The sequence below is a fragment of the Podarcis raffonei genome, chromosome 18, assembly GCF_027172205.1.
Source record: "Podarcis raffonei isolate rPodRaf1 chromosome 18, rPodRaf1.pri, whole genome shotgun sequence".
Taxonomy (NCBI): domain Eukaryota; kingdom Metazoa; phylum Chordata; class Lepidosauria; order Squamata; family Lacertidae; genus Podarcis; species Podarcis raffonei.
This window is the reverse complement of record NC_070619.1, coordinates 6,911,854-6,938,343: the sequence shown is the minus strand read 5'-3', so window position 1 is coordinate 6,938,343 and position 26,490 is coordinate 6,911,854. Positions and strand designations below refer to the sequence as shown.

The 26,490-nt window shown below is 46.4% G+C and overlaps 1 protein-coding gene across 2 annotated transcripts; it reads right to left on the bottom strand.

The window, feature by feature from the left end:
* Positions 1-355: 355 nt before the first annotated feature.
* Positions 356-24,563, bottom strand: LOC128405790 (radial spoke head protein 3 homolog B-like). Of its 2 annotated transcripts, XR_008328356.1 has the most exons (10): positions 24,374-24,563; positions 21,330-21,417; positions 20,232-20,373; positions 17,716-17,861; positions 16,304-16,507; positions 13,571-13,733; positions 9,093-9,179; positions 7,960-8,357; positions 1,982-2,979; positions 356-1,806 (listed from the first exon to the last, which is right to left on the bottom strand). XR_008328356.1 is itself a non-coding variant. In XM_053372746.1 (9 exons), exons 1-8 carry the CDS (start codon positions 24,505-24,507, stop codon positions 7,981-7,983), a joined length of 1,341 nt encoding a protein of 446 aa, XP_053228721.1. In that variant the 5' UTR covers positions 24,508-24,563; the 3' UTR covers positions 356-2,979; positions 7,960-7,980. The 2 variants fall into 2 exon arrangements, 1 of the variants encoding a protein (XP_053228721.1); XM_053372746.1 differs by having other exon boundaries at positions 356-2,979.
* Positions 24,564-26,490: the final 1,927 nt, after the last annotated feature.

Below are 26,490 nucleotides of genomic sequence, written 5' to 3'. Positions count from 1 at the left end.
TTATGTGGCCAGCATGACTATGCCACTTCTGGTGAACCAGAGCAGCACACAGAAACACCATTTACCTTCCCGCCGAAGTGGTACCTATTTATTTACTTGCACTTTGGCGTGCTTTCAAACTGCTAGGTTGGCAGGAGCAGGGAATGAGCAACGGAAGCTCACCCCGTCGCGGGGATTCGAACCGCCGACCTTCTGATCGGCAAGTCCTAGGCTCTGTGGTTTAACCCACAGCGCTACCCACGTCCCTGATAACAGACTTAGGGGACCCTGAATCCATTGGGCTGTAAAAGCAAAGCCCAATTTCTCCCCCTACAACGCTCCCTAGCTGGCTGCGAAGAAGTACTTGACAATGGAATCACTTTGTGGTATCCTCTTTATTTTCAGTTCACACAAAATGCTTTTTGCGGGGTAGGGTGCAGCAGGTAAGAGGAAAACAGATTTGACATTGCATACGTTTCCAGAGCTGATCTACACTTTTGGAAAAAGCACACAATAATAGTCATGCGCCGGACCGTAGCACTTCAGAAAGGATAAATCGCTGTGCAAAGCGGGAGCAGGGAATCTACGGTCCAGCAGATGTCTCTGGATTACAGATGTCTCTGGAGTCCCGCAGCCTCTCCCCAGAGAGGGCCACAGGTTCCGGAGGCCTGGTGCAAGGAAAAAGAAAACAGCTCCCCGCCTTTGGAAATCCAGCTGCTCAGGGAGGAGGCGAGATTGCGTCTCCTCCCTTGCTTCGGAAAAGCGGTTTGAGCATCTGTTCCGAAATGCTACAGGTGTGCTTTTTTGTGAACAGGCAGATCGCTCCCCGCGACAATAAACATTCGTCGCAACGGACTTCGTGACGACAGAGAGCTTTTGCTAGTTCTTTAAAGTATGGCAAAGGTTTGGGGCTGCGATCCAAACCCCCGCCATTCCTGGGTTGATGGGTTCAGATAGATAGATACCTGTTCCGTTGCCGCTGCCTGTCCCTCGAGGGAGTTTGGGTCACAGCGACTGGTCAGCCAAGAAACCTTGACCGCTGGACCGTTTGTACCCCGGAAAGAGGAAGGAGAGGTGGCAGCAATGGGGCAGGGAGGAGGGTTAGGGGGAAGAAGAGCCCCATAGCTCCTGCCAGAGCTATGGGCATCTTAGAGGAGGCAGTAGCAGCCGTGAGCGGCTTTCAGCATTGCATCTGACGTCCCACCATTCAGGAGCCGCGTTGAATGTGGGTTACACAGGGAGCTCAGAGCTGCAATCGCACAAGCCTGTTTCCCACCCACCCAGCCACATTTACTGGTGCTAAATTTTGGGGTAAGAAAAAAAACGAGAAGAAAAGATAAACGGTCCCATTTCTTAAACAGGATGTCTCCTAAGAGATCACATTAAAAGGGAGCAGGAACTTTTTCTAACTAGATGCACGGGCTCGTATCCAGCGCTGGTCATATTCAGTCAACCCCCCTGAAATAAAACGGGCCAGATCCGTTTCATTTCGGCAGGTTCCTTCTGAGTAGAGCTCCGCTGGAGACAAGCGATGCGGCATCCTTAGAAGGGAGGAAGGGGAAGCAAAGATCAGCCATTCGGCTGCCTCTTCAATGATTCGTTTTATACGAGGAGAAGGAAAACTAAAGGGTGGGAGATTTCGCAGTCTTTGGGCTCGTCCGCATTTGCCTCTGACGCTTTCCCCCGGGGAAACCTGAACTTTACTGCTGGATCAGAGCACACATCAGTTGGGTTGATGTTTGCTCCGATTTATTGATGAAGGGCAGTTTTGGGACAAGCAGAAAACCGCTTCGACTTGTGCTTTCTAGACTTGGCCCAAGCGCAGATCTGGGTGAACTCTCGGTCAATTCACACACCCCCCCCCAAAAAAATCTTACATATAATAACATTGCAACATAACCAAATCAATCTTAAAATTAATTAAAATTAATTAATCTTAAAATGATAGATACAATTATAGGTAAAACACAAACATGGAAATGCATTAAAATTATTTAAGAACACTCTTGGTCAATTCACCCCCCCCCCCCAAAAAAAATATTACATATAATACCATTGCAACAAAACCAAATTAATCTTAAAATTAATTAAAATTAATTAATTAAATGAATTAAAATTAATTAATCTTAAAATGATGGATACAATTATAGGTAAAACACAAACATGGAAGTGCATTAAAGTTATTTAAGAATACGACTGAACGGCAATGCTTTAGGGGATAAAACACAAACAGTGCTTTTCAAAGAGAAACTTTTGAAACGAAATAATTAACCAGGTTCAGAGGTGGGAGACTGGAGGGGGGAGAAAACAACAACAATCTATTTATCTCCACAATGATTTCTTTTGTACTAGGAAAATAACATTAAAAGAAAAAAGAAAAAAACCTCATTTTTTGCCGAAGTCATGAATAAATCAGACTTATAAGGCAACTAGGTAAAAATGAAATTATCCTAAGCTTTCTAAAAATATATATAGGCATGCACATACGCACAAACATTCTCTAAAAAAATAACACATTTTATGGTCAAATAATGCAGATACTATGGTTATAATGCAAATAACTATGGTTAAACAATGCAAAGGTTGCTAAAAACTTTCTAAACGTCAACACACAGATCTGGCAGAACTTTGTCACCACTTCTAGTCCCATTGAAATCGAACCCACTCAACAAGTTTAGCTCTGGCTAAATTGTATCTCGCTGACTTCAACAGAACTTAAATAACAACAAACTTCTACCAGATGCCGTCTGGGATTTATTTAGGCACATTTAAGTTGCAAACAATTAATGGGAACATGCACAAATTTAAAAAGAAGAGGAATTCGTTGAAAACTAGTGGGATGTTTCTCAGCGCTGAGTTTTGGGGGGGACTAATAAGAGCATAGACCTTGCACGTATTTTTGAAAAACCGCAGCTTTCAATTTATTGCTTGCACCAGGAGCAATTAAATTCAGCATTTCGTCAGTTGGCACAAACGCGTCGGTGCGACCTCCTGGAATCCCTGGAAAGAGAACGGCAAAAAAATAAAATAAAATGTAATTCTTATGGCCGGCACGAGTTTTATCACTTTTACTGAAGTGAAAGCAGCACACCAGCCTAAAATCGAGAGGGCAAGATGGCAGAGGGTCATGGAAGAAGGGAGAATAATAAGGATATTAATAGACAGGATTGCAAGTTGTTTTTATATGCAATGACAGCTGCAAGAATATTATTGGCACAAAGATGGAAGCAAGAAGAACTGCCGAAGAAAGAAGAATGGAGGATGAAACTGATGGACTATGCAGAATTAGATAAATTAACAGGAAGGATTCGAAACCTGCAGGACCAGAGATTCTTAGAGGACTGTAGGAAATATATGAACTACCGTATTTTTCCCTCTATAAGACGCACCAGACCACAAGACGCACCTAGTTTTTGGAGGAGGAAAACAAGAAAAAAAATATTCTGAATCTCAGAAGCCAGAACAGCAAGAGGGATCACTGCGCAGTGAAAGCAGCGATCCCTCTTGCTGTTCTGGCTTCTGGGATAGCTGCGCAGCCTGCATTCACTCCATAAGACGCACACACATTTCCCCTTACTTTTTAGGAGGGAAAAAGTGAGTCTTATAGAGCAAAAAATACGGTATTTGAAAAGCAATTGTGATGAACAGAATATACCTGTAGGACTGCAAAAAGTTTTGTAAGGTGGATTACTTGAAATATTACAAGAAAGGCTATGAGGAGAATTATTAGTTAAGGATAATTAAATGCACAGTAATAGGAAATTAAGAAATGCAGAATAAGTGATAAAGAACGGAAAATCATCAGAGGTGTTGACGGGAGTCAAAAATATTGTATAAGAGGTGAAGATATGTTGTATGACTGTTGGAACTGATATGTTAAAAAATCAATAAAAATTTATTTTTTTAAAAAAAAAAGGAAGAAGGGAGTAATGATTAATAAATTTTATTTGTTTTTTATGTTTTGGAAATGTACATCCAGTTGTTTTTTAATTTTTTGGGGGGCCCCCAAGAGAGCGGGGTCCTAAGCTATAGCTTGTTTAGCTTATACGTAAATCCGGCGCTGGCCGAACGAGAACCAGACATGAACTGGAATTAGTTCCTTTGCAGACATGTTGAACCGGAACCAGTTCTTCTTAAAAGGGGGGTTTTCCCAAGCTCTCTACCTAAGGCCGGGTTAGGCAACCTAAGGCCCGGGGGCAGGATGCGGCCCAATCGCCTTCTAAATCCGACCCACGGACGGTCTGGGAATCAGCATGTTTCTACATGAGTAGAATGTGTCCTTTTATTTAAAACGCATCTTATTTCTGGGGCATCGGGATTCAATCATTCCCCCACCATATACAGTGGTACCTCGGGTTACAGATGCTTCAGGTTACAGACTCCCCTAACCCAGAAATAGTACCTCGGGTTAAGAACTTTGCTTCAGGATGAGAACAGAAATTGTGCGGCGGCAGCAGAAGGCCCCATTAGCTAAAGTGGTGCTTCAGGTTAAGAATAGTTTCAGCTTAAGAACGGACCTCTGGAACGAATTAAGTATGTAACCAGAGGTACCACTGTAGTGCGCCCCCCCCCCAAAAGGTCTGAGGGACAGTGGACCGGCCTCCTGCTGAAAAAGTTTGCTGACCCTTGCTCTAAACTGAAACCGATTCCCGAGGAGGAGAACTGAAATCACTGCAACTCACTCGCATCTCAGCCCACAGGCTAGACAGGATGCTCTGATGCTTTTGGTTTCGTTCACATCCCAGTGGCAATGCTGCCATCTTGCGGGGAGAACGCACAATAAACAATGGTGGGTTTACGTATAAGCTAAACAAGCTGTAGCTTACGTCCCCACTCTTTGGGGGGGGGCCCAAAAAATTTAAAGGGGGAAAAAACTGGAAACTACATTTCCAAAATATAAGATAAAAAAACAAATACAATAAAAGCTACATACAGCAACAGTGTTTTGTGTTGTGTAGGCTCCTAGTATGTAAGACATGGGCCCCGCCTGCTAGCCTGCTCCCTAAAAAGTCACTGGTTTGCTCATTTCTATAAGATGCTTACATTCTGCTATTTATAATTATTAGTAGTTGGCATCATATATTTACACCTATTATTATTTCATGTTATAGCAAGATTCTAGAGACTAGATTATGAGTCTTTGTAAATTGTGTTTCGAAAGGAACTTTTGTTATTACCAAATGCCAATGTGTTTCCATCATTAAGTTTGTTATGAATAGAATATCATTTTAAGTCTATATTAATATACTTCTTCTTAATTGTATTTCACTATCAATATACTTCTCCTTAATTGTATTTCAGTTCAACAATTCCTTTGATAAAATACTTATTTTGTTATGTGGAAATGGCTTTAGATACCTATTAGGTCCATCGGTTGCCATATAGCATATATTCAACACAAAAAACAGTGACAATTTGTTGTTGACAAAGGACAGCTGGACATAGAAAGGGCCCCATTACCTTCAGTAGCTTAGGGCCTCATCAAACCGAAATCCGTTCCTGACAATAAATATCAGCGGGGGGGGGGGGTTTCCCCCCTTGCTAACAATAATGGTATCCCTTGAACCACATTCTATTTTATTTGAAGTATTATTATTTTTTTGCTCTGCCCGTTGGCAAAAAGAAAAAGAAAAGAAGACTCTCCAAGCGGTTTTTACGAAGGCAGTCTTACAAAAGGGAAAGGGGTTGGAAGATGGCGGCAAGAATATTATTGGCACAAAAATGGAAGCAAGAAGAATTACCGACGAAAGAAGAATGGCGGGTGAAATTGGTGGACTGTGCAGAACTGGATAAATTAACAGGAAGGGTTCGAAACCTGTGGGACCATGTGATAGGAATTTTATGGTCTTAGATATATGGTAATGTTCATAAGTGCACCAACCAAGCACGTACATAGATCAGCACAGGAAGACCGACCTGGAACCATTTTGATTCCTAAACTGAGCAAATGTTTTCTCTGCAAGGTCAAAGTGGGAAACCTCCCCATTGTCTCTTTCCTCACAAATCCTGTCTTAAGGACACATTTAAGATATGAATAGGGTGTGAGCCTGTGACCTGGCCCAGGAACTAAGTATTTATCACTGCAAAAGACTGGCCAGGCTCCCCAGGCAATCCAATCAAGTAACCTGCCAGACAGGAGATAAAACAACGACAGGAGAAAAACAATATTCAAATTCTGTTTTAGACCACCTTTTCTGTGATGTAGGTGTGATGTATCTGGGAGGTGGTCTTAGGTTACACCTTTTCTGTGATGTAGGTGTGATGTTTCTGGGGGTGGTCTTGATCTACAGGATGGGAATTTCAAAAGTCTTTATAAGCCCTTGCATGCCATTTTTCTGGGTCCCTCCTCTCTCCTGCGTGTGAGGGGAGCACCCTGTTGCAACAGATCAATAAAGATCAAGCTTACTAGCTGCTTTGCTTCTCAATATTCTCTGGTTGGCCTCTGTTATTCTCTCCTACCAATAGGGAACCTATGTAAGGACTCTTGGATACCCCATAAGGGAAAAGGGCAATTTTTGTTTACAACAATTGCAAGAAAGACTATGAGGAGAATTATTAGTTAATGACAATTAAGAGTAATAGAGAAATTAAGAAATGCAGAATAAGTGATAAAGAGCGGAAAATCATCAGAGGTTGTTGACGGAAGTCTAAAACGTTGTATAAGATAAGAAGTTATGTTATATGATTGTTGGAAATGATATGTTAAAAAAACCAATAAAAATGTATAAAAAAACAAGAAGGGAAGAGGCAAACCTAAGAAGGTAAAAAAAGGGTCTTGCTGGATCAGGGCCAATGGCCCCATCTAAGCAGTCATTCTGTTCTCACATCGGCTGACCAGATGCCTGTGGGAAACTAGCGAGCAAGATTTGAACACAAGACCAGCTCTCCCCTCTATGGCTTCCAGCAACTGGAATTTGGAAAGGTTGCTGGCTCCATGAATTTGCTGGTAAAAGGTAAAAGGTAAAGGGACCCCTGACCATTAGGTCCAGTCGTGGCCGACTCTGGGGTTGCGGCGCTCATCTCGCTTTATTGGCCAAGGGAGCCGGCGTACAGCTTCTGGGTCATGTGGCCAGCAGGACTAAGCCGCTTCTGGCGAACCAGAGCAGCGCATGGAAGCGCCGTTGACCTTCCCGCCGGAGTGGTACCTATTTATCTACTTGCACTTTGACGTGCTTTCGAACTGCTGGGTTGGCAGGAGCAGGGACCGAGCAACGGGAGCTCACCCCGTCATTGCGGGGATTCGAACCGCCAACCTTCTGATCGGCAAGTCCTAGGCTCTGTGGCTTAAGCCACAGCGCCACACGCGTCCCATGAATTTGCTGGGGACTCCCTTCAATCCCCCACTTTTGCAGCGAGCGGAGGTGGCACCCAACTTTTGCAACAATAATAATATCTGCAAACTGCCTTAAATTTCAGTCTGGGGAAAGGTGGGATATAATAACTGAAATTGAATTGAAATTGAAATACTTTATTGTCACTTGTACAACTTGTACCCAGTGAGATTACACCAGCACCCCCCACTCAGCTCTCTTAGTATTAATTCCCCTCGTTTACTGACGCACACCCACCAAACCCAAAAGTCACTTGCCCTGTTGTTATCTTTTCATTCAGCAGCCTAACAGCCCCCGGATAGAAGCTGTTCTTTACCCTGTTGGTGCAACTAATCCTGCTTCTATATCTTCTGCCTGAGGGCAGGAGATCAAGAAAGTGCTGGCCAGGGTGTGAATCATCCCTGAGGATTTTCCTCACTCTCCTGAGGCAACGTTCTTCCGCTATTTCATCCAGCGGATTCACGGGACAGCCCATAATATGTTGTGCTGTGTTCACCACCCTCTGTAGGCACTTCCTATCAGTTGATATCAAACCAGCGTACCACACCATGATGCAGTATGAAATAATAATAATAATAATAATAATAATAATAATAATAATAATAATAGTTCCTTTGGGGACTGAAGAACTACTTCACACACGCCCTACCTGATTCATTTAGTCATCACATCACTGTGGTTCTGGCTCCTTGGCTTCCGCCTCTTCTGCTATTTTGTCCTGATCTGGAGCGGATTCCGGCTGATCTGGGGCTTCCGGCTGGTCTGAAATCGGCGGCTGTTCCGAGGCTTCGGATTGGCCAGGAGCTTCCAGCTTATCCAAGGCTTCCAACTGGCCAAAAACATCTGGCTGATCCAAGCCGTCCAGTTGGCCAAGGGATTCCATCTGTTCCATGATTCCCTGTGGATCCGGGCTCGCACCCAACAATAATTCCATGGAGGGAATCATAGCGTCTTCCGGGTCGGGGGGCAGAACGACCTCCGGCCGGACCGGCAACACTCCTTTCTCGTAACAGTCCAGCCTCATTTCCATCATGTCTCGGATTAAGTCTGCAAGGAAAGTTGTGTCGCGTTAGAAATTGTAAATGGTAATACAGTCATACCTCGGGTTACAGACGCTTCAGGTTGTGTTTTTTCAAGTTACGGACCGCTGAAACCCAGAAGTACGGGTTACTTCCGGGTTTCGGCAGTCGCACATGCGCAGAAGCACTAAATTATGCTTTGCGCATGCGCAGAAGTGCCGAATCGCAACCGTGCATGCGCAGATGCGCCGCTGCGGGTTGCGAACTCTGCGGGTTGCGAATGTGCATCACGCACGCATCACGTTTGCAACCCGAGCGTCCACTGTATCCTCCTAAATGCTCAGGAATTAATAGGCCAAAGCCAGCTATGGTAGTTGATTTCGGCGTGGGAATCAGGCAGTCACGGCCAGTTTAACCAAACCAACCGCGTAGACTAAGGGTGCCCTGCGACTACAGTTCGAAATGAATACTGTATGTTTTGCGTAACAAAATTGGTTTATTAAAACTGCTGGTTGGTAAAATCAAAAAAACTTTTAGGAGATAATTTGCGGGTCTCCCCCAGTAATTTGCAAGGAGCCCCCCAACTTGCAGCTGAGGGAGCCGCTTTCTGGCGGTGGCTGCAGTTGACAGAGAACGAACGGAGGAGTTTTGTTTTTATTTAGAAAAATATATAATCTTGCATCGTCGTTTTGTAAGAAAACAACAGCCACCGAACCTTATTTGCACATGGGAAGAAGCCCCACCCCCGGATAATTTAACTTACTGTCGGCTATTGTTCTGCCCAGAACCCGGTTTTCCATGATCTCTTCTATCTCCGACATCATCCCCGGGAAGAAGCCTGTCTCAATGTCTGTGAAATACAAGGAGAGGTTTTTAAAAATTATTACCCGAATGGAGAAATATTGGAAGGTTGTTGTTTGGTAGAGCAGCTGAGGCTGGAAGCAGAAAGAGCTCACCCACTCTGCGGTACAACAAGGGCGCCAGGCCTGAGCATTTGTCTTGACCAGGGATGGAGAGATTTGGCCCACCTGTGGGAGCCATATTGTGCCTCCCATCATCTCTCACCATTGCCTATGCAAGCAGGAGCTGGTGGGAGCCGGAGCATAGCAACCAACCGGGCGACTTTGGGCTTTCAAATTTCAGTGTGGTGCTGTGGTCTAAACCCCTGAGCCTCTTGGGCTTGCCGATTAAAAAGGTTGGCAGTTCGAATCCCCGCGACGGGGTGAGCTCCTGTTGCTCTGTCCCAGCTCCTGCCAACCTAGCAGTTCGAAAGCACACCAGCGCAAGTAGATAAATAGGTACCACTCTGGCGGGAACATTCTAAGTAATTGTTGTGGTGCCCCTGCAGCAGGCAAACCGGTTGCGTTCCCCTCTGCAGCAACATCTGGGATAGCTCAGTTGTTTAGAGCATGAGACTCTTAATCTCAGAGTTCTGAGTTCGAGCCCCAGGTTGGGCAAAAGATTCCTGCATTTCAGTGGGTTGGACTGGATGACCCTTGGGGTCCCTTCAAACTCTACAGTTATTTGATTCTACAATCTGGAGGCCGACTGCAACTGATCCACGAGCCATGGACTCTCCTTAATAGGAAGCACTTATTTCTCGCCAAAACTTTCCAGGGCAATGGTAGCCTTTCCTGAGGACAGCCAAATCTATCCATTCCGGTTCCTTGTGTTTCTTAAGTTTTCATCAGCCACATGTTTTTCAAAAAGGCATGCGTGAACATTCTTCTGCATTTCCAGGCACATTTCTCCTATTAAAGGCATTCTTGTGTTTATTCCATTTACTTAACAGAATTTGCATGCCACTAAATTGCACAAAGAGGGACGCGGGTGGCGCTGTGGGTTAAACCACAGAGCCTAGGACTTGCTGATCAGAAGGTCGGCGGTTCCCTGCTCCTGCCAACCTAGCAGTTCGAAAGCACGTCAAAGTGCAAGTAGATAAATAGGTACCACTCTGGCGGGAAGGTAAACGGCATTTCCGTGTGCTGCTCTGGTTCGCCAGAAGTGGCTTAGTCCTGCTGGCCACATGACCCAGAAGCTGTACGCCGGCTCCCTCGGCCAATAAAGCGAGATGAGCACCGCAACCCCAAAGTCGTCTGCGACTGGACCTAATGGTCAGGGGTCCATTTACCTTTTAAATTGCAAAAAACAACAACCCAGCAACATCTAAGCACATCCAGCGGCACACGTTTTTGCCTAATATCCTCATCTTTGCAAGCTGTTTCCCCTGGTTTTGTACGCTGTGTTCTGCAAGATAAACAGTTTCGTGTCAACGTTTTCCATGCGCAGTGTTTGGCTGGAGAAGTCCACGGAGAAATGTGGATTTCGAGGCATGAACCCTGAGTTCATGCACTGGTTTGGGAAAGCGGCTTCCATTAAAAGTGCCCCCTGTCCCTAGTCTTTGGCTGGAACCCTTGGTTCTCAAACTCAACTCCTACTGGCTCACCTCCAAGAATTGCCCTTTGGAAAGGGTTTCTGATATGCCCCCTGCAAAATTAAGTCTTCTTCTTCTTCTTGTTTAGTCGTTTAGTCGTGTCCGACTCTTCATGACCCCAAGGACCAGAGCACGCCAGGCACTGCTGTCTTCCATTGCCTCCCGCAGTTTGGTCAAACTCATGTTAGCAGCTTCGAGAACACTGTCCCACCATCTCGTCCTCTGTCGTCCCCTTCTCCTTGCGCCCTCCATCTTTCCCAACATCAGGGTCTTTTCCAGGGAGTCTTCTCTTCGCATGAGGTGGCCAAAGTACTGGAGCCTCAGCTTCAGGATCTGTCCTTCCAGTGAGCACTCAGGGCTAATTTCCTTCAGAATGGAGAGGTTTGATCTTCTTTCAGTCCATGGGACTCTCAAGAGTCTCCTCCAGCACCAGAATTCAAAAGCATCCATTCTCCAGCAATCAGCCTTCTTGATGGTCCAGCTCTCACTTCCATACATCACTACTGGGAAAACCATAGGTTTTACTATACGGACCTTTGTTGGCAAGGTGATGTCTCTGCTTTTTAATATGCTGTCCAGATTTGTCATTGCTTTTCTCCCGAGAAGCAGGCGTCTTTTAATTTTGTGGCTGCTGTCACCATCTGCAGTGATCATGGAGCCCAATAAAGTAAAATCTCTCACTGCCTCCATTTCTTCCCCTTCTATTTGCCAGGAGGTGATGGGACCAGTGGCCATGATCTTCGTTTTTTTGATGTTGAGCTTCAGACCATATTTTGTGCTCTCCTCTTTCACCCCTTCATGGATCACTGCCTTGCCGTGGCGAAGGGGCTTGAATAACTCAGGGAAGCTATGAGCTATGCCAAGCAGGGCACCCAAGATGGACAGGTCATAGTGGAGAGTTTTGACCAAACATGATCCACCTGGAGCAGGAACCGGCAAGCCACTCCAGTATCCCTGCCAAGAAAACTCCATGGACAAATTAAGTCTCGCTTCGACCCAAAAGGTGGGTCTGATGTTAAAACGAATGCCAAAAGAAACCAAACCTGTCTTATTTAACCAATACAAGCAATCTGTGTCAGAATGCGTCAGTAACCCAGAAAGTATAAATATTTAAAGCTGGGGCCTTTCCAAATTGTCAGTTTTGAAGACTGCGAATGCTCTGAATCGCCGAAGAATGCTCTGTCCGGGCCCACGGATTGAGACTTTGTGTATTCGGACAAACACTTGAAAGTGATCTGGTTCTGGGAGTGGTTTGGAAGTTCTCCTAGCCAAACACTGAGAAGATCAAGCTTCTGGAGCAACAAGGAAAAGAATGGGGACTCTCCTTTTATCCCTATTTTCATGCACTTCTTCTTTGGCAATCCCTCGTAGCCGAGTAAGATTGTCTTCCATAAACAGAGTTTTAACAATGAGTCCATAAGTGACTGTGGAGGCCAATTCTGGATCCCCACGTCCTTCCACAGTGGGGACATAGGTTTCTGGGCAGGAGTTGATCACGGTGAGGGTTTGCCAAGCGTGCCTTCCTCTTAGCACGTTTCTCCCTTTTGTCCTGAGTTCGAGTGTCTTCAAAGCCCATGACACAGAGGACCAGATGGCCAGGGTCATACAAACGAAAGCTACCTGGGGGGTCTTGTGGCAGACTGAAGTGTTGCTTGGTATAATAATAATAATAATAATAATAATAATAATAATAATAATTACATCTGGCTGGGTTTCCCCAGCCACTCTGGGCGGCTCCCAACAAAATATTAAAAATACAATAAAACATCTGACATTAAAAGCTTCCCTAAACAGGGCTGCCTTCAGATGTCTTCAAAAAGTCTGGTAGTTGTTTATTTCCTTGACATCTGATGGGAGGGCGTTCCACAGGGCGGGTGCCACCACCGAGAAGGCCCTCTGCCTGGTTCCTTGTAACTTTGCTTCTCACAGTAAGGGAACAAGTAGAAGACCTTTGGAGCTGGACCTCAGTGTCCAGGCTGGATGATGGGGGTGGAGACGCTCCTTCAGGTCTACTGGGCCGAGGTCATTTAGGGCTTTCAAGGTCAGCACCAAGACTTTGAATTGTGCTCGGAAACGTACTGGGAGCCAACGTGGGTCTTTCAAGACCGATGTTATGTGGTCTTGTCAGCCGCTCCCAGTCACTAGTCTAGCTGGTAATGTATATACAGTGGTACCTCGGGTTACATACGCTTCCGGTTACAGACTCCGCTAACCCAGAAATAGTAGCTCAGATTAAGAACTTTGCTTCAGGATGAGAACAGAAATCACACGGCGGCGGCGGGAGGCCCCATTAGCTAAAGTGGTGCTTCAGGTCAAGAACAGTTTCAGATTAAGAACAGACCTCCAGAATGAATTAAGTACGTAACCAGAGGTACCACTGTATTGCTTGCTGTTTAGAATAAAATCTTCTCACTCGCTTGTGTTTGTATTGCCTCTGAATCTCATTTTAAAAAAAACACCTTGCATTTGGCAAGACAGATGCCTTTCTTGGTGTTATGTACTGAAGTTCTCACCCTGGGCCAGCAGGGGGATACTGTAGATAGTTATGCAAATAAGGGATCGAAAGTGACGTTCAGTGATTGGATAGTTTTGGAAAGTTGTTACAGTTACGTTGTACTGGAGCTCTATATAAACAGGCTGACTGAACCCTTCAGTTCAGTTCTGTCCTGGCCTCTGAATAAACAAGAGCTGTTTGAAGAATCGCTGTGTCGTCTGATGTGTTCGCCCACAACTTAACACTTGGGGAGCCTGAAATCAGAATGAGAGGCCCCTCCCCCTGCCATCCCAAGACACAGCAAGCCACACACCTCTCTCCACCGGGTCGTAGAAGTATCCGCTCTCTCGAAGGCTGCCGAAGACGGAAGGAATAAGGTCTGACAGGTAGCGCTGAGCGAACGCCCGAGCTGCAATCTTCTCTGAGGTCTCTTTCTCTTTCTGAAGGACTTGTAGCTGCTGCTTTTTACGACGCTCCTGCGGGAGAGAAGAAAACAGCGGTTGTGGAACTTCTGGGTTTTGTTTTGGGTCTATTTCCCAAGCCATTTCAGCAGACTTTGAACCAGACCAGGTAGCTGCTGGTCAACAGAAGAGATGTAAATACTCTCTCAAGGCAAATCTTAAAAAAATGTACGTACAGTCAAACCTTGGATCCTGGATGCCTTGCGAGTCGAACGTTTTGGCTCCCGGACGCTGCAAACCCAGGAGTGACTGTTCCGGTTTGTGAACGTTCTTTGGAACCCAATCGTCCAACATGGCTTCCGCGGCTTCCGATTGGCTGCAGGAGCTTCCTGCAGCCAATCGGAAGCCGCACCTCGGTTTCCGAATGTTTTGGAAGTCGGGCGGACTTCCGGAATGGATTCCGTTTGACTTCCAAGGCACCACGACAGTATAAACACCGATAATTGGGAAACACTGGCCTGCAAGCACTCCAATTGGAGAACAGCCTTTGCCAAAGGTGTCATGGGTTTTGAAGACGCGCAAACTCAGGACGCAAGGGGAAAACGTGCTAAGAGGAAGGCACGCTTGATCACACCGTGATCAACTCCCACCCAGAAACCTATGTCCCCTATGTTCAGGGAAGTTTTCTGTGTTTTAATATTTTGTTGGAAGCCGCCTAGAGTGTCTGGGGCAACCCAGCCAGATGGGCGGAATATAAATAATAAAATTGTTGTTGTTGTTGCATGAACGCATGCAGTGTGAGGTGATCTTATAATAAATCTACTAGCTGTGGCCTCCAGATATTCTTGGAGAGTTTGTAGGACAAGAACCAGAAATTTGAATTGGGCTTGGAAACACCACAGGGAGCCCATGTAATCCCTTCAGAAACTGATGTGACGGTCACCTTCTTTCCTTGACTGGAAATCCCCCACCCCAATACCTTAGCCCAGAGGTTTTCAAGCTTTTTGAGTCCATGGCTCCCTTGCACTTCCTTTCTGCGGCACCCCTGTGGCGCTCAGGAGACCAGTTAGGTCCCCACTTACCTGCAGAGCTGGAAGCCCCACACCCCTTTTCGAACACCCTCCTCAGCCTCCTTGCCCCTCTCCTTGGGGGTCCTCTGGGCAGCCGCTCCTGCAGCCCCTGGTTTCTGAGCTGCCCCCCAAAGAGAGGCACCTCCTTGCACCGGCCCACAGACGTGTCTGCCCATTCCCAACAGCAAGGGCTGGTGGACTGGGCTCCCTCGCCCGCTTGCTTGCTTACTCCGAGGTCGTCTCAGGTCCTGGCACCCAGCGCCCCCTGGCCAGCCCCAGAGGCACCACTCGCACGGGGAGCTTGCAGCCAGGGCTGCTGCAACAAACAGCTGTGCAAGCCTTTGGGAGGCAGAGATGCCAGAGGGCATCAGAGTGTTGTTTGTGGACACCAGTGTTGTCTGTCGCAGCCCTGTGGGGCTCAGGAGTTTGGATTTGATATCCCGCTTTATCACTACCCGAAGGAGTCTCAAAGCGGCTAACATTCTCCTTTCCCTTCCTCCCCCACAAGAAACCCTCTGTGAGGTGAGTGGGGCTGAGAGACTTCAAAAAAGTGTGACTGGCCCAAGGTCACCCAGCAGCTGCAGGTGGAGGAGCGGGGAAGCGAACCCGGTTCACCAGATTACGAGACTACCGCTCTTAACCACTACACCACACTGGCTCACAGTTAGGTCACCCCTTGCCTGCAGAGCTGGAAGCCCCTCACCCCTTTTTGAACACCCTCCCTCAGCCTCCTTGCCCCTCTCCTGGGGAGACCTCTGGGCAGCCGCTGCTGCCGCCCCTGGTCTTTGAGCCGCCCCCCTCGCCCCAAAGATAGGAATTTTATGGTCTTAGATATATGGCAATGTTCATAACCGCACATACATAGATCAACACAGGAAGGCCAACCTGGAACCATTTTGATTCCTAAACTGACCAAATGTTTTCTCTGCAAGGTCAAACTGGAAAAGTCTCCCCATTGTCTCTTTCCTCACAAATCCTGTCTTAAGGACACATTTAAGATATGAATAAGGTGTGAGCCTGTGACCTGGCCCAGGAAATAAGTATTTTACCACTACAAAAGAATGGCCAGGCTCCCCGGGAAATCCAATCAAGTAACCTGCCAGACAGGAGATAAACAAGGACAAGAGAAAAACAACATTTAAATTTCTGTGATGTAGGTGGGATGTATCTGAGGGGTGGTCTGAGGTTACACCCCTTCTGTGATGTATGTATGATGTTTCTGGGGGTGGTCTTGATCTACAGGAGGGCAATTTCAAAAGTCTTTATAAGGCTTTGCACACTATTTTTCTGGGTCCCTCCTCCTCTCCTGCATGTGAGGGGAGCACCCTGTTGCAACAGATCAATAAAGATCAAGCTTACTAGCTGCTTTGCTTCTCAATATTCTCTGGTTGGCCTCTGTTATCTTCTCCTACCAAGAGGGAACCTATGTAAGGACTCTATATGGGCTCTTGGATACCCCATAAGGGAAAAGGGCAATTTTTGTTTACAACACCATTATTCAAGGCCACGACACACGGGTTGAAAACCACTGCTTCTTTCACCTCCCCACCCAGCTAGCAGCGCCGGTCTCTGTACCTTTTCCTCTCTGTGCCGCCGCTCCTGCTCCTCAAGTCTCTGGACCTCAGCAAGCTCCGCACGGCGCAGCTCGTGATACGCGTACTGATGCGCCCGCAGGTCGGCGAGTTCCTCTTCCTCCATGACTTCCAACAACGCTTGTTCGATGGTCTTGCCGACCAAGACCTCCAGCATCGGCCTCACTTCGATATCAAAATCGAAAAGCTGGTGGGGAGGGCGAAAAAATGAGGAGAAATCAAAGGTGGGCTGACATAAGGGAACGTCTTGAGAAATGGTTTTCTTTAAAGCGTAAATCTGCACATCAAGACAAACTTCCCGCCGCAGTGGTACCTATTTATCTACTTGTGCTGGTGTGCTTTCGAACTGCTAGGTTGGCAGGAGCTGGGACCGAGCAACGGGAGCTCACCCCGTCGCTGGGATTCGAACCGCCGACCTTCCAATCGGCAAGCCCAAGAAGCTCAGTGGTTTAGACCACAGCGCCATGTGCTCCCCTTATACAATGGTTTTAACTGTCTTTATATGTGCAGTTTTTGAAATACAAGTTTTTGTTGTGAAATCGTTTGGAGATGCTTTATAGAAAGTGGTTCATAGAAGAAATGGAACAATAAGAGTTCCATGCTCTAGCTCACCCCATTACGGGGATTCGAACCGCCAACCTTCTGATCGGCAAGCCCAAGAGGCTCTGTGGTTTACACCAGGGCTCAGCAAACTTTTTCAGCAGGGGGCCGGTCCACTGTCCCTCAGACCTTGTGGGGGCCGGACTATATTTTTTTGGGGGAAATGAACGAATTCCTATGCCCCACAAATAACCCAGAGATGCACTTTAAATAAAAGCACACATTCTACTCATGTAAAAACACCAGGCAGGCCCCACAAATAACCCAGAAATGCATTTTAAATAAAAGGACACATTGTTGTTGTTGTTTAGTCATTTAGTCGTGTCCGACTCTCCGTGACCCCCTGGACCAGAGCACGCCAGGCACTCCTGTCTTCCACTGCCTCCCGCAGTTTGGTCAAACTCATGCTGGTAGCTTCGAGAACACTGTCCAACGAAAAGGACACATTGTACTCATGTAAAAACACGCTGATTGCCGGACCATCCATGGTCAAGATTTAGAAGGCGATTGGGCCGGATCCGGCCCCCAGGCCTTAATTTGTCTACCCATGGTTTAGACCAAAGCACCACCCACGCCCCTAGAAGCATTGGACGCGGCATTGGGCACAGTCCAGATCCCGCCCCCCCCCCCCCTGGAAATTTGGCAAGGCAGAGGAAAGCGCTTCCATCCAAAGTCCTGCCTAGACCAGAGTTCTGGAAGCCTGAAACACACTTGCCAGGCTTGGCTCGGAGGGGCTTGGTCTAAATGACCGCTGGGTGTCCCTGCCGACTCTACGGTTCTATGGTTCTAACGTACATCTCCTTCCCAGATCTGGGTGGCCACATCTCTGCCGGTCTTTGCGGGGATGAACAGAGGCGTTGCCGGCCGGTCCAGAAACGCGTCCGTTTGGCATTCCATGTCCACTTCGATGATACGGTCCGCAAGCTCTTCCAGGTATAGTTCTGAAACGGCATTTGGGATGCTCTTGTGTAGGGGCAGTTTTGCAGCTCTCCCAACCCCAATGCAAATCTCCTGCACGGAGGACAATTAGGCTGGAAATGGGACTCCTGAGCTCTGTGTGGGGCTACCTTTGAAGGTGACCCGGAAACTGCAATTAATCCAGAATGCGGCAGCTAGACTGGTGACTGGGAGCGGCCGCCGAGACCACATAACACCACTCTTGAAAGACCTACATTGGCTCCCAGGACGTTTCCGAGCACAATTCAAAGTGTTGGTGCTGACCTTTCAAGCCCTAAATGGCCTCAGCCCAGTAGACCTGAAGGAGTCTCCACCCCCATCGTCCAGCCCAGACACTGTGGTCCAGCTCCGAGGGTCTTCTGGCAGTTCCCTCACTGCAAGAAGCCAAGTGTTTTGTGTTGTGTAGGCTCCTGTTTTGTTATGTGCAAATGGCTTTAGATACCTATTAGGTCCATAAATTACCATCTAGCATATATTCAACACAAAAAAACAGCGACAATTTGTTGACAAAGGACAGCTGGACATATAAAGGGCCCCATTACCTTCAGTAGCTTAGGGCCTCATCAAACCGAAATCCGGCCCTGAGCACGCGTCTTAATTCGCAATATATTGCCAGGTTCAAAACTATGAAACCAATATAGATGCACGATATGGAACTGGTTTGGGATGAAGATACCGTATTTTTCGCTCTATAAGACGCACCAGACCACAAGACGCACTTAGTTTTTGGAGGAGAAAAACAAGGGAAAAAATAATCTGAATCTCAGAAGCCAGAACAGCAAGATGGATCGCTGCGCAGTGAAAGCAGCGATCCCTCTTGCTGTTCTGGCTTCTGGGATAGCTGCGCAGCCTGCATTCGCTCCATAAGACGCACACACATTTCCCCTTACTTTTTAGGAGGGAAAAAGGGAGTCTTATAGAGCAAAAAATATGGTATATCTCCCAGCCCTACTCACAAGGAAACCTGCTTGGCTAGTTCAACGATGGAATCCTCCATTAGATTTTTTTAAACCTGGGGATTAGAAGGGACTTGGGCATTGTGAAAACTAACATGCCCCCCCCACACACACACCAAAGAGAGAGAGAGAGAAAACCTCACCACAATATGAATCACTAACGTGGAGGACTGAATTTAAGGTTGGGAAGGATGTGCAAGATAACAAAAGCATTCTGGGAAAAGATTTATAATGAGTTGGGGGGAAAATGTTTAAAATAATGTTTGTGAAAAAACCAGAAGCTTTTTTACTAGGAATTTTAGGTGCAGAGATACCAAAGGAGCAGAAATGACTATTCATGTACGCGACGACAGCAGCATTATACTACTGGCCTACAGATGGAAAGAAAATAAAATCCTGACCAGAGATGAATGACTGATGAGGATGAATGGACTATGCCGAAATGGCGAAAATGACCAGGAAAATCAGAAACCAGGAAAAGAAAAGCTTTAGTGAGGAGTGGGAGAAATTTACAAATTACCTAAGGTAAAGGTAAAGAGACCCCTGACCATTAGGTCCAGTCATGGCCGACTCTGGGGTTGCGGTGCTCATCTCGCTTTATTGGCCGAGGGAGCCGGCGTGCAGCTTCCAGGTCATGTGGCCAGCAGGACTGAGCCGCTTCTGGTGAACCAGAGCAGCACACAGAAATGCCGTTTACCTTCCCGCTGGAGTGGTACCTATTGATCTACTTGCACTTTGACGTGCTTTCGAACTGCTAAGTTGGCAGGAGCAGGGACTGAGCAATGGGAGCTCACCCCGCCGCGGGGATTCGAACCGCCGACCTTCTGATCGGCAAGTTCTAGGCTCTATGGTTTAACCCACAGCGCCACCCGTGTCCCTCCAATTCCTATAGCTTGTCCATTTATTCAAAATCTTTTGACATTTGTTTTCCCATGTATCTTCCATCATTACCTGTTCAAATACGTCAGATTGTATACCGTATTTTTCGTTCTATAAGACGCACCAGACCACAAGGCGCATCTAGTTTTTGGAGGAGGAAAACAAGAAAAAAAATATTCTGAATCTCAGAAGCCAGAACAGCAAGAGGGATCGCTGCGCAGTGAAAACAGCGATCCCTCGTGCTGTTCTGGCTTCTGGGATAGCTGCGCAGCCTGCATTCACTCCATAAGACGCACACACATTTCCCCTTACTTTTTAGGAGGGAAAAAGTGAGTCTTATAGAGCAAAAAATACGGTATATGCAAAAACACAGTCATTTTTCCATTGTCCATTTATCCTTTTCTTCCCACCCTGATGCAATAACAAGCATACCAGCTAAGATCATAATCTTTCTATTTTACTATTCCCCAGTATTCCTGAGATAAGCATTTCGCCCTCCCTCTCCACCTGGTGTATTACCTGTTTGAACGTCGACATGCCTCCTGCCTTCTAAAGGTTCCGGGGTTCTCGTCTGAAGCTGATCCCTAGCTCTTCTCCTGGCCAACGCTTTACGCTGGGCTTCCCGCTGCCTTTGAAGCTCCAGAGGATCGGGTTCGCTGCTCTGGAGGAGGGGACGGACAGAGAGAAAGCGGTTCGTGCGGTGTCCTTAATCTTATTTATTAGATTTGCACGCTGGCCTATAACCCACAGCTACTCAGGGCGGTAAAGGACCCCATGGCGGTTGAGTCCAGTCAAAGGCGACTATGGGGTTGCGGCACTCATCTCGCTTTCAGGCCGAGGGAGCCGGTGTTTGTCCGCAGACAGCTTTCCGGGTCATGTGGACTAAACCGCTTCTGGCGCAACAGGACACCGTGACGGAAACCACAGCGCACAGAAACGCCGTTTGCCTTCCCGCCGCAGTGGTACCTATTTATCTACTTGCGCCGGTGTGCTTTCGAGCTGCTAGGTTGGCAGGAGCTGGGACAGAGCGACGGGAGCTCAGCCTGTTAAGTTGTGGGTGAACATATCAGACGACACAGCGATTCTTCAAACAGCTCTTGTTTATTCAGAGGCCAGGACAGAACTGAACTGAAGGGCTCAGTCAGCCTGCTTATATAGAGCTCCAGTACAATGTTACTGTAGCAACTTTCTAAAACTATCCAATCACTGAACGTCACTTTCGATCCTTCATTTGCATAACTATCTACAGTATCCCCCTGCTGGCCCAGGGTGAGAACTTCAGTACATAACACACCCGTTGTGGGGATTCGAACCGCCGACCTTCTGATCGGCAAGCCCAAGAGGCTCAGTGGTTTAGACAACAGCGCCACCCATGTCCAGATCCCAAAACCCCCCTAGCCCAGTGGCTTGATCAGATGTGCCGGTGGGAAGTGAAGTCTGAAGGTGACAGCAATATCCATCACTAGACCTCTCATCCTTGACAAAGTTCATCCCCAAGCCCTGCATCTTGCAGCAGCTGGTTCCACTGGTTAACTGCACATTGTTCCTTTTGCCTGGAATGTGCAATCGAAACAGATACATAGATATGTCAAAGTTTACGGGAAAAGGAAAACTCACCCATGGTAAGATGTGAAGAGCATAGGTATTACCCCGAACGACTCGCCTCTCATACATGAGGTTGGCATAGTGATAAGGCTCCTCCTCTCTGGAAGAGAGAACATAAAGAGGGACAGGATTCGAAAACAGCACTTAGCATAAATTAGCAACGAAGCATAAGAGAGCAGGGTGTCACTGTCCCCGTTCCTGCTGCTAAATCTGCAAGGCTATGTGAGAATAAATAAGCTCTCCTTAATTTGCAAGTTTACAAACCTGTCAGAGGTATTTGTGCCCAGTGGGATTTTGTGATAAAAATTCTTACAGAGTTCCGGGCCTTTTTATAGCAATAATAATAATAATAATAATAATAATAATAATAATAATAATACAAGTGCCATGATATTTCTTCCCTGAAACAAATGTGTTCTTTAAAAACGTGAGCTAAAAAGGACATGAAATTGTGCTTTTGTATTCAACTCCCAGCGAAAATGGGAATGACATACAGTGGTACCTCGGGTTACATACGCTTCAGGTTACATACGCTTCAGGTTACATACGCTTCAGGTTACAGACTCCGCAAACCAGAAATAGTGCTTCAGGTTAAGAACTTTGCTTCAGGATGAGAACAGAAATCGTGCAGCGGCGGCAGCAGGAGGCCCCATTAGCTAAAGTGGCGCTTCAAGTTAAGAACAGTTTCAGGTTAAGTACAGACCTCCGGAATGAATTAAGTACTTAACCCGAGGTACCACTGTAGTTTGAGAGCTAACACAGAGAGCGTTCTTATTGCTCTTTTTGCGTGGTTTTAAAATGAACTGGGAATTGTTTGGTTCTAACTCTGCAAGAAGAGAAAAATCACACATTGGATTTGTATTTATTTTGTAGAAGGAGAAGAAGATTTATTTTTTTTAATTTTTAAAAACACTCTACTTTTAAGCTGAGGTTGGCTGGCCATCTGTCATGGATACTTTAGCTGAGATCCCCGCATTGCAGGGGGTTGGTCTAGAGGACCTTTGGGTGTCCCTATTCCAAATCTACCATTCTATGATTCCTCTGCAAACCAACTGGGCAGCCGCACACATTTAAGAACAACAACCCAAACGACAGCAGCAGCAAGTTTGTTCTTTGCACCTCTTTCTTTCTTTCCAGCGCTTTCTTAAATTTCACAGCATATATAAAAATTATCCAGAAAGAGGGGGGGGGGAGAAAAAAACATTACAATATCAAGACCATTCCCAACTGAAACAAACAAAAACGCTTCCATTTTCTAACAAAAGCGGAGGTGCAGCATTTAAAACCGACCAAAAGCAAACACGTAACAAACGCATATATTGGGAGTGTTTGGGTTGTCTGAAGTAGTTACATAAGAAGTGACGCTAATACGCCCAAGAACCTCACCAAAATGCTGGAGTGTGGTGGGAGTGTCCCAAAATTCAACTATTCTGGACAACAGCCATACAAGAAATATGTAAAATAACTAAGCAAGTAATAGACATCACCCCAGAATTGGCCCTACTAAACATCTTCCAAGACAACAATGCCCATTTACACCACAAAGAACTCATAACCCACCTGCTCTCAGCAGCCAGAAACACCGTAACCAGACACTGGAGAGACCTGTCAGGAGTAAGCCTGGACCAATGGTACCAAATAGTATGGGAAACAGCCCTACTGGAAAAATTAACTAATAAACTGAAACTGACACGGGGACAAACAGAAGAAGACGCCTTCACCCCGGTATGGCTCCCCTTTATCACATACACAGCCCAACAGGACAATGACAATAATCCACCAACAGCATACAAACCAATATGGCTAACCTGATCCAAAACACACACACACCCCACTCACACACGAAAACAAAGACCACCACAGCCAACCACAAGCAAACAATCACACCCTTGGCCAACCCCAACCTCTCTCACCACCAAAGGAACACAAGTGAACAACACAAGCAACGCTGACACCAAACTCTACATACATTAAACATAATGGAAACACCGCCACCCGACCCCACCCCCATCCATCTTCCCTCTCTCCACCCCCCCTTTCTTTTTTCTTTCTTTTTTCTTCTCCCCCTAATGCCTCAGCAAATGAAACGGATTTGTAAAAATGTTACATGGAAGAAGAAGAAAAAATACGAGGCACTACACTTCTGTAAAACAAGAAAATCCTTAATAAAAAATATTTTTTTTTAAAAAAAAGAAGTGACGCTACACCAGCCTCTTGCAAACATGTGTGTTGTTTGTTTCTTCTGGCTAGTCTTCAGTTCATGTGCAATTATTATTATTATTATTATTATTATTATTATTATTATTATTCCGTTTCTGATATGCTGTCCTCTGCGACCAAGCACCACCCATTTTGGCTAGAAGGCCTGTAGCACCAGCATAAGAATCTAGTAGTAGTAGTAGTAGTAGTAATAATTTATTATTTATACCTCGTCCATCTGGCTGGCTTTCTGTTCTTATCCTGAAGCAAAGTTCTTAACCCGAGGTAATATTTCTGGGTTAGCGGAGTCTGTAAGCGTCTGTAACCCGAGGTACCACTGTATTGTATTTTAATATTCTGTTGGAAGCCGCCCAGAGTGGCTGGGGAAACCCAGCCAGATGAGTGAGGTAAAGGTAAAGGACCCCTGACCATTAGGGCCAGTCATGGTCAACTCTGGGGTTGCGGCGCTCATCTCCCTTTATTGGCCGAGGGAGCCGGCGTACAGCTTCCGGGTCATGTGGCCAGCAGGACTAAGCTGCTTCTGGCGAACCAGAGCAGCGAACGGAAATGCCGTTTACCTTCCCGCCGGAGCGGTATCTATTTATCTACTTGCACTTGACGTGCTTTCGAACTGCTAGGTTGGCAGGTGGGGTATAAATAAATTATAATTATATTTATAATTATAATTATTAGCATAATGCACTGGCAAGGCCTCAGCCGGCAATCTGCTTCTGGGCTGAGTGCAAGGGATGCCCCACAGGGAGCGCATTGCAGTAGTCTATCACGGATGTCGGTTTGACTCTTTCGGGTCGGGCCCTTCCTTCCCTGGTCCAGCCAGGGAGCCTAAAGGTACTCACGTCTCGTTGGCATCGATGGAGGTCCGGTACCTCTGCCTGCCCGGCAACGGCCTGGGACGGTTGCAGTACGAATAGGTGGCAGAGGGTCCCGCCGCCGTGCCGTCCCGGCTGAGAATCACCGACGTGGAGGCCATGGCGGCTCGCAGAAGCCTCTGGCTCCAAGAGGCCTGGGCTGGGAGCAGCAGCGCCGAGAGAGTCTCCTTGGCAACCGTCGCCGGGCGACACGGACTCCGTTCCCTGGCAACCGTCGCCAAGGTAAACTGAGCCCTGCCACCTGACCCAGCCGGGAGCTGCCTTTGCTGGCATCCGTCCAAGGAAGCATAACTATGGCAGGGAGCTTGGAGTTCACGAAAGGGAACTTGATTTATGGGCTACTTTAATTAATTTTATAATGAAATGATTTTAGAATGTTGTATTATTTTATTGTTGTTAGCTGCCCTGAGCCTGGTTTCAGCTGGGGAGGGCGGGATATAAATAATAATAATAATAATAATAATAATAATAATAATAATAATAGTAATAATAATAATAATAATAATAATAATAATAATAATAATAATAAAAATGAGAGTGCATTTTAAATTGCATTTTAACCTGTGTTTTAAATTGGGGTTTTTTTTCCTATTATGTTTTTACTGTAATTTTTACTGTTGTTAGCCGGCCTGAGCCCGGCTCTGGCCAGGAAGGGCAGGGTATAAATAAAATAATTATTATTATTATTATTATTATTATTATTATTATTATTATCTGGGGCTATGGGGCTCAAAGGAAAACAAATGGGCAACTCAATGGCCCCAATTGGAGTCAGGCTGTCGGCCCAATGTCTACACACCAACTGGCGACGGCTACAAAATGGTGGCGCTGTGATTTTCCGCCTGCAAAGCAGGGGTGTTTTGTGTTACTTTTGTTGTCGTTTCTTAATAGGGTGCAACACATGTTTGTGGTTTTTATGCTGCAAACCGCCCTGTGACTGTCAGGTGGAGGGCGGTATGTAAATTTCAGTCGCCAAGACCATGTTAAAAACTAGGCTGTAGGACATAGATCGCCAGGAACTAATCTCAGCTGCGGAAAAAACATGTTCCCCTCTTTATTTTCGACTCAGGAATTTAACCTTAATTATTTACAATTTTTGTTTAATCCGCAAGAAAGAAGGGCCTTTCCGCTGGCTAGGTTCAATTCTAATCCTTCTAACCTCCTTTGGGGTAGGTTTGCGGGTTTGGCAGAAGGAGATAGGATCTGCCCACCTAGTGGAAACTCTAGCTCACGTGGCCCTTAACTGTAAAATGTATGATGATCTCTGCCAACAATTTCTAGACCATCTATGTATTCCAACATGGAAACCAGAGACGGTGGTTATGCGCTTCTTATTACAGGGGAGAGACCAGGAGCTCACCAAGACAGTAGCTAAGATCCTCCATTTGATTTTTTTGTCGCCAAAGTACGCTACAGGATCCTGCCCTTGCTGGAAACCCTCAGAGATGAGGCGGATTGCTCGACTCTTCTGCCCTTTGGCAGGTGACTGTGCCGTTGGGGTAGCAACGAGATCGCACTGGCCTATCTATTCTGAATCTATTCTGCATGTTCTTCTTGTTGTTTAGTCATTTAGTCGTGTCCGACTCTTCGTGACCCCCTGGACCAGAGCACGCCAGGCCCTCCTGTCTTCCACTGCCTCCCACAGTTTGGTCAAACTCATGTTCGTAGCTTCGAGAACACTGTCCCACCATCTCGTCCTCCGTCGTCCCCTTCTCCTTGTGCCCTCCATCTTTCCCAACATCAGGGTCTTTTCCAGGGAGTCTTCTCTTCTCATGAGGTGGCCAAAGTCTTGGAGCCTCAGCTTCAGCATCTGTCCTTCCAGTGAGCACTCAGGGCTGATTTCTTTCAGAATGGAGAGGTTTGATCTTCTTGCAGTCCACATGTGACCACTTGACCGCTTCGATCATCAGAATTGGCATTTTCCCAAGGGCCATCGAATACCCGTTCTGCATCTTGTAGGAACTCAATTGTTTAGCTGGAACTTTGGAACTCCCTGCCTATTGATTCCAGTTAGGTGCCTTCACTGTATTCCTTTTGGTAATAATAATAATAATAATAATAATAATAATAATAATAATAATAAT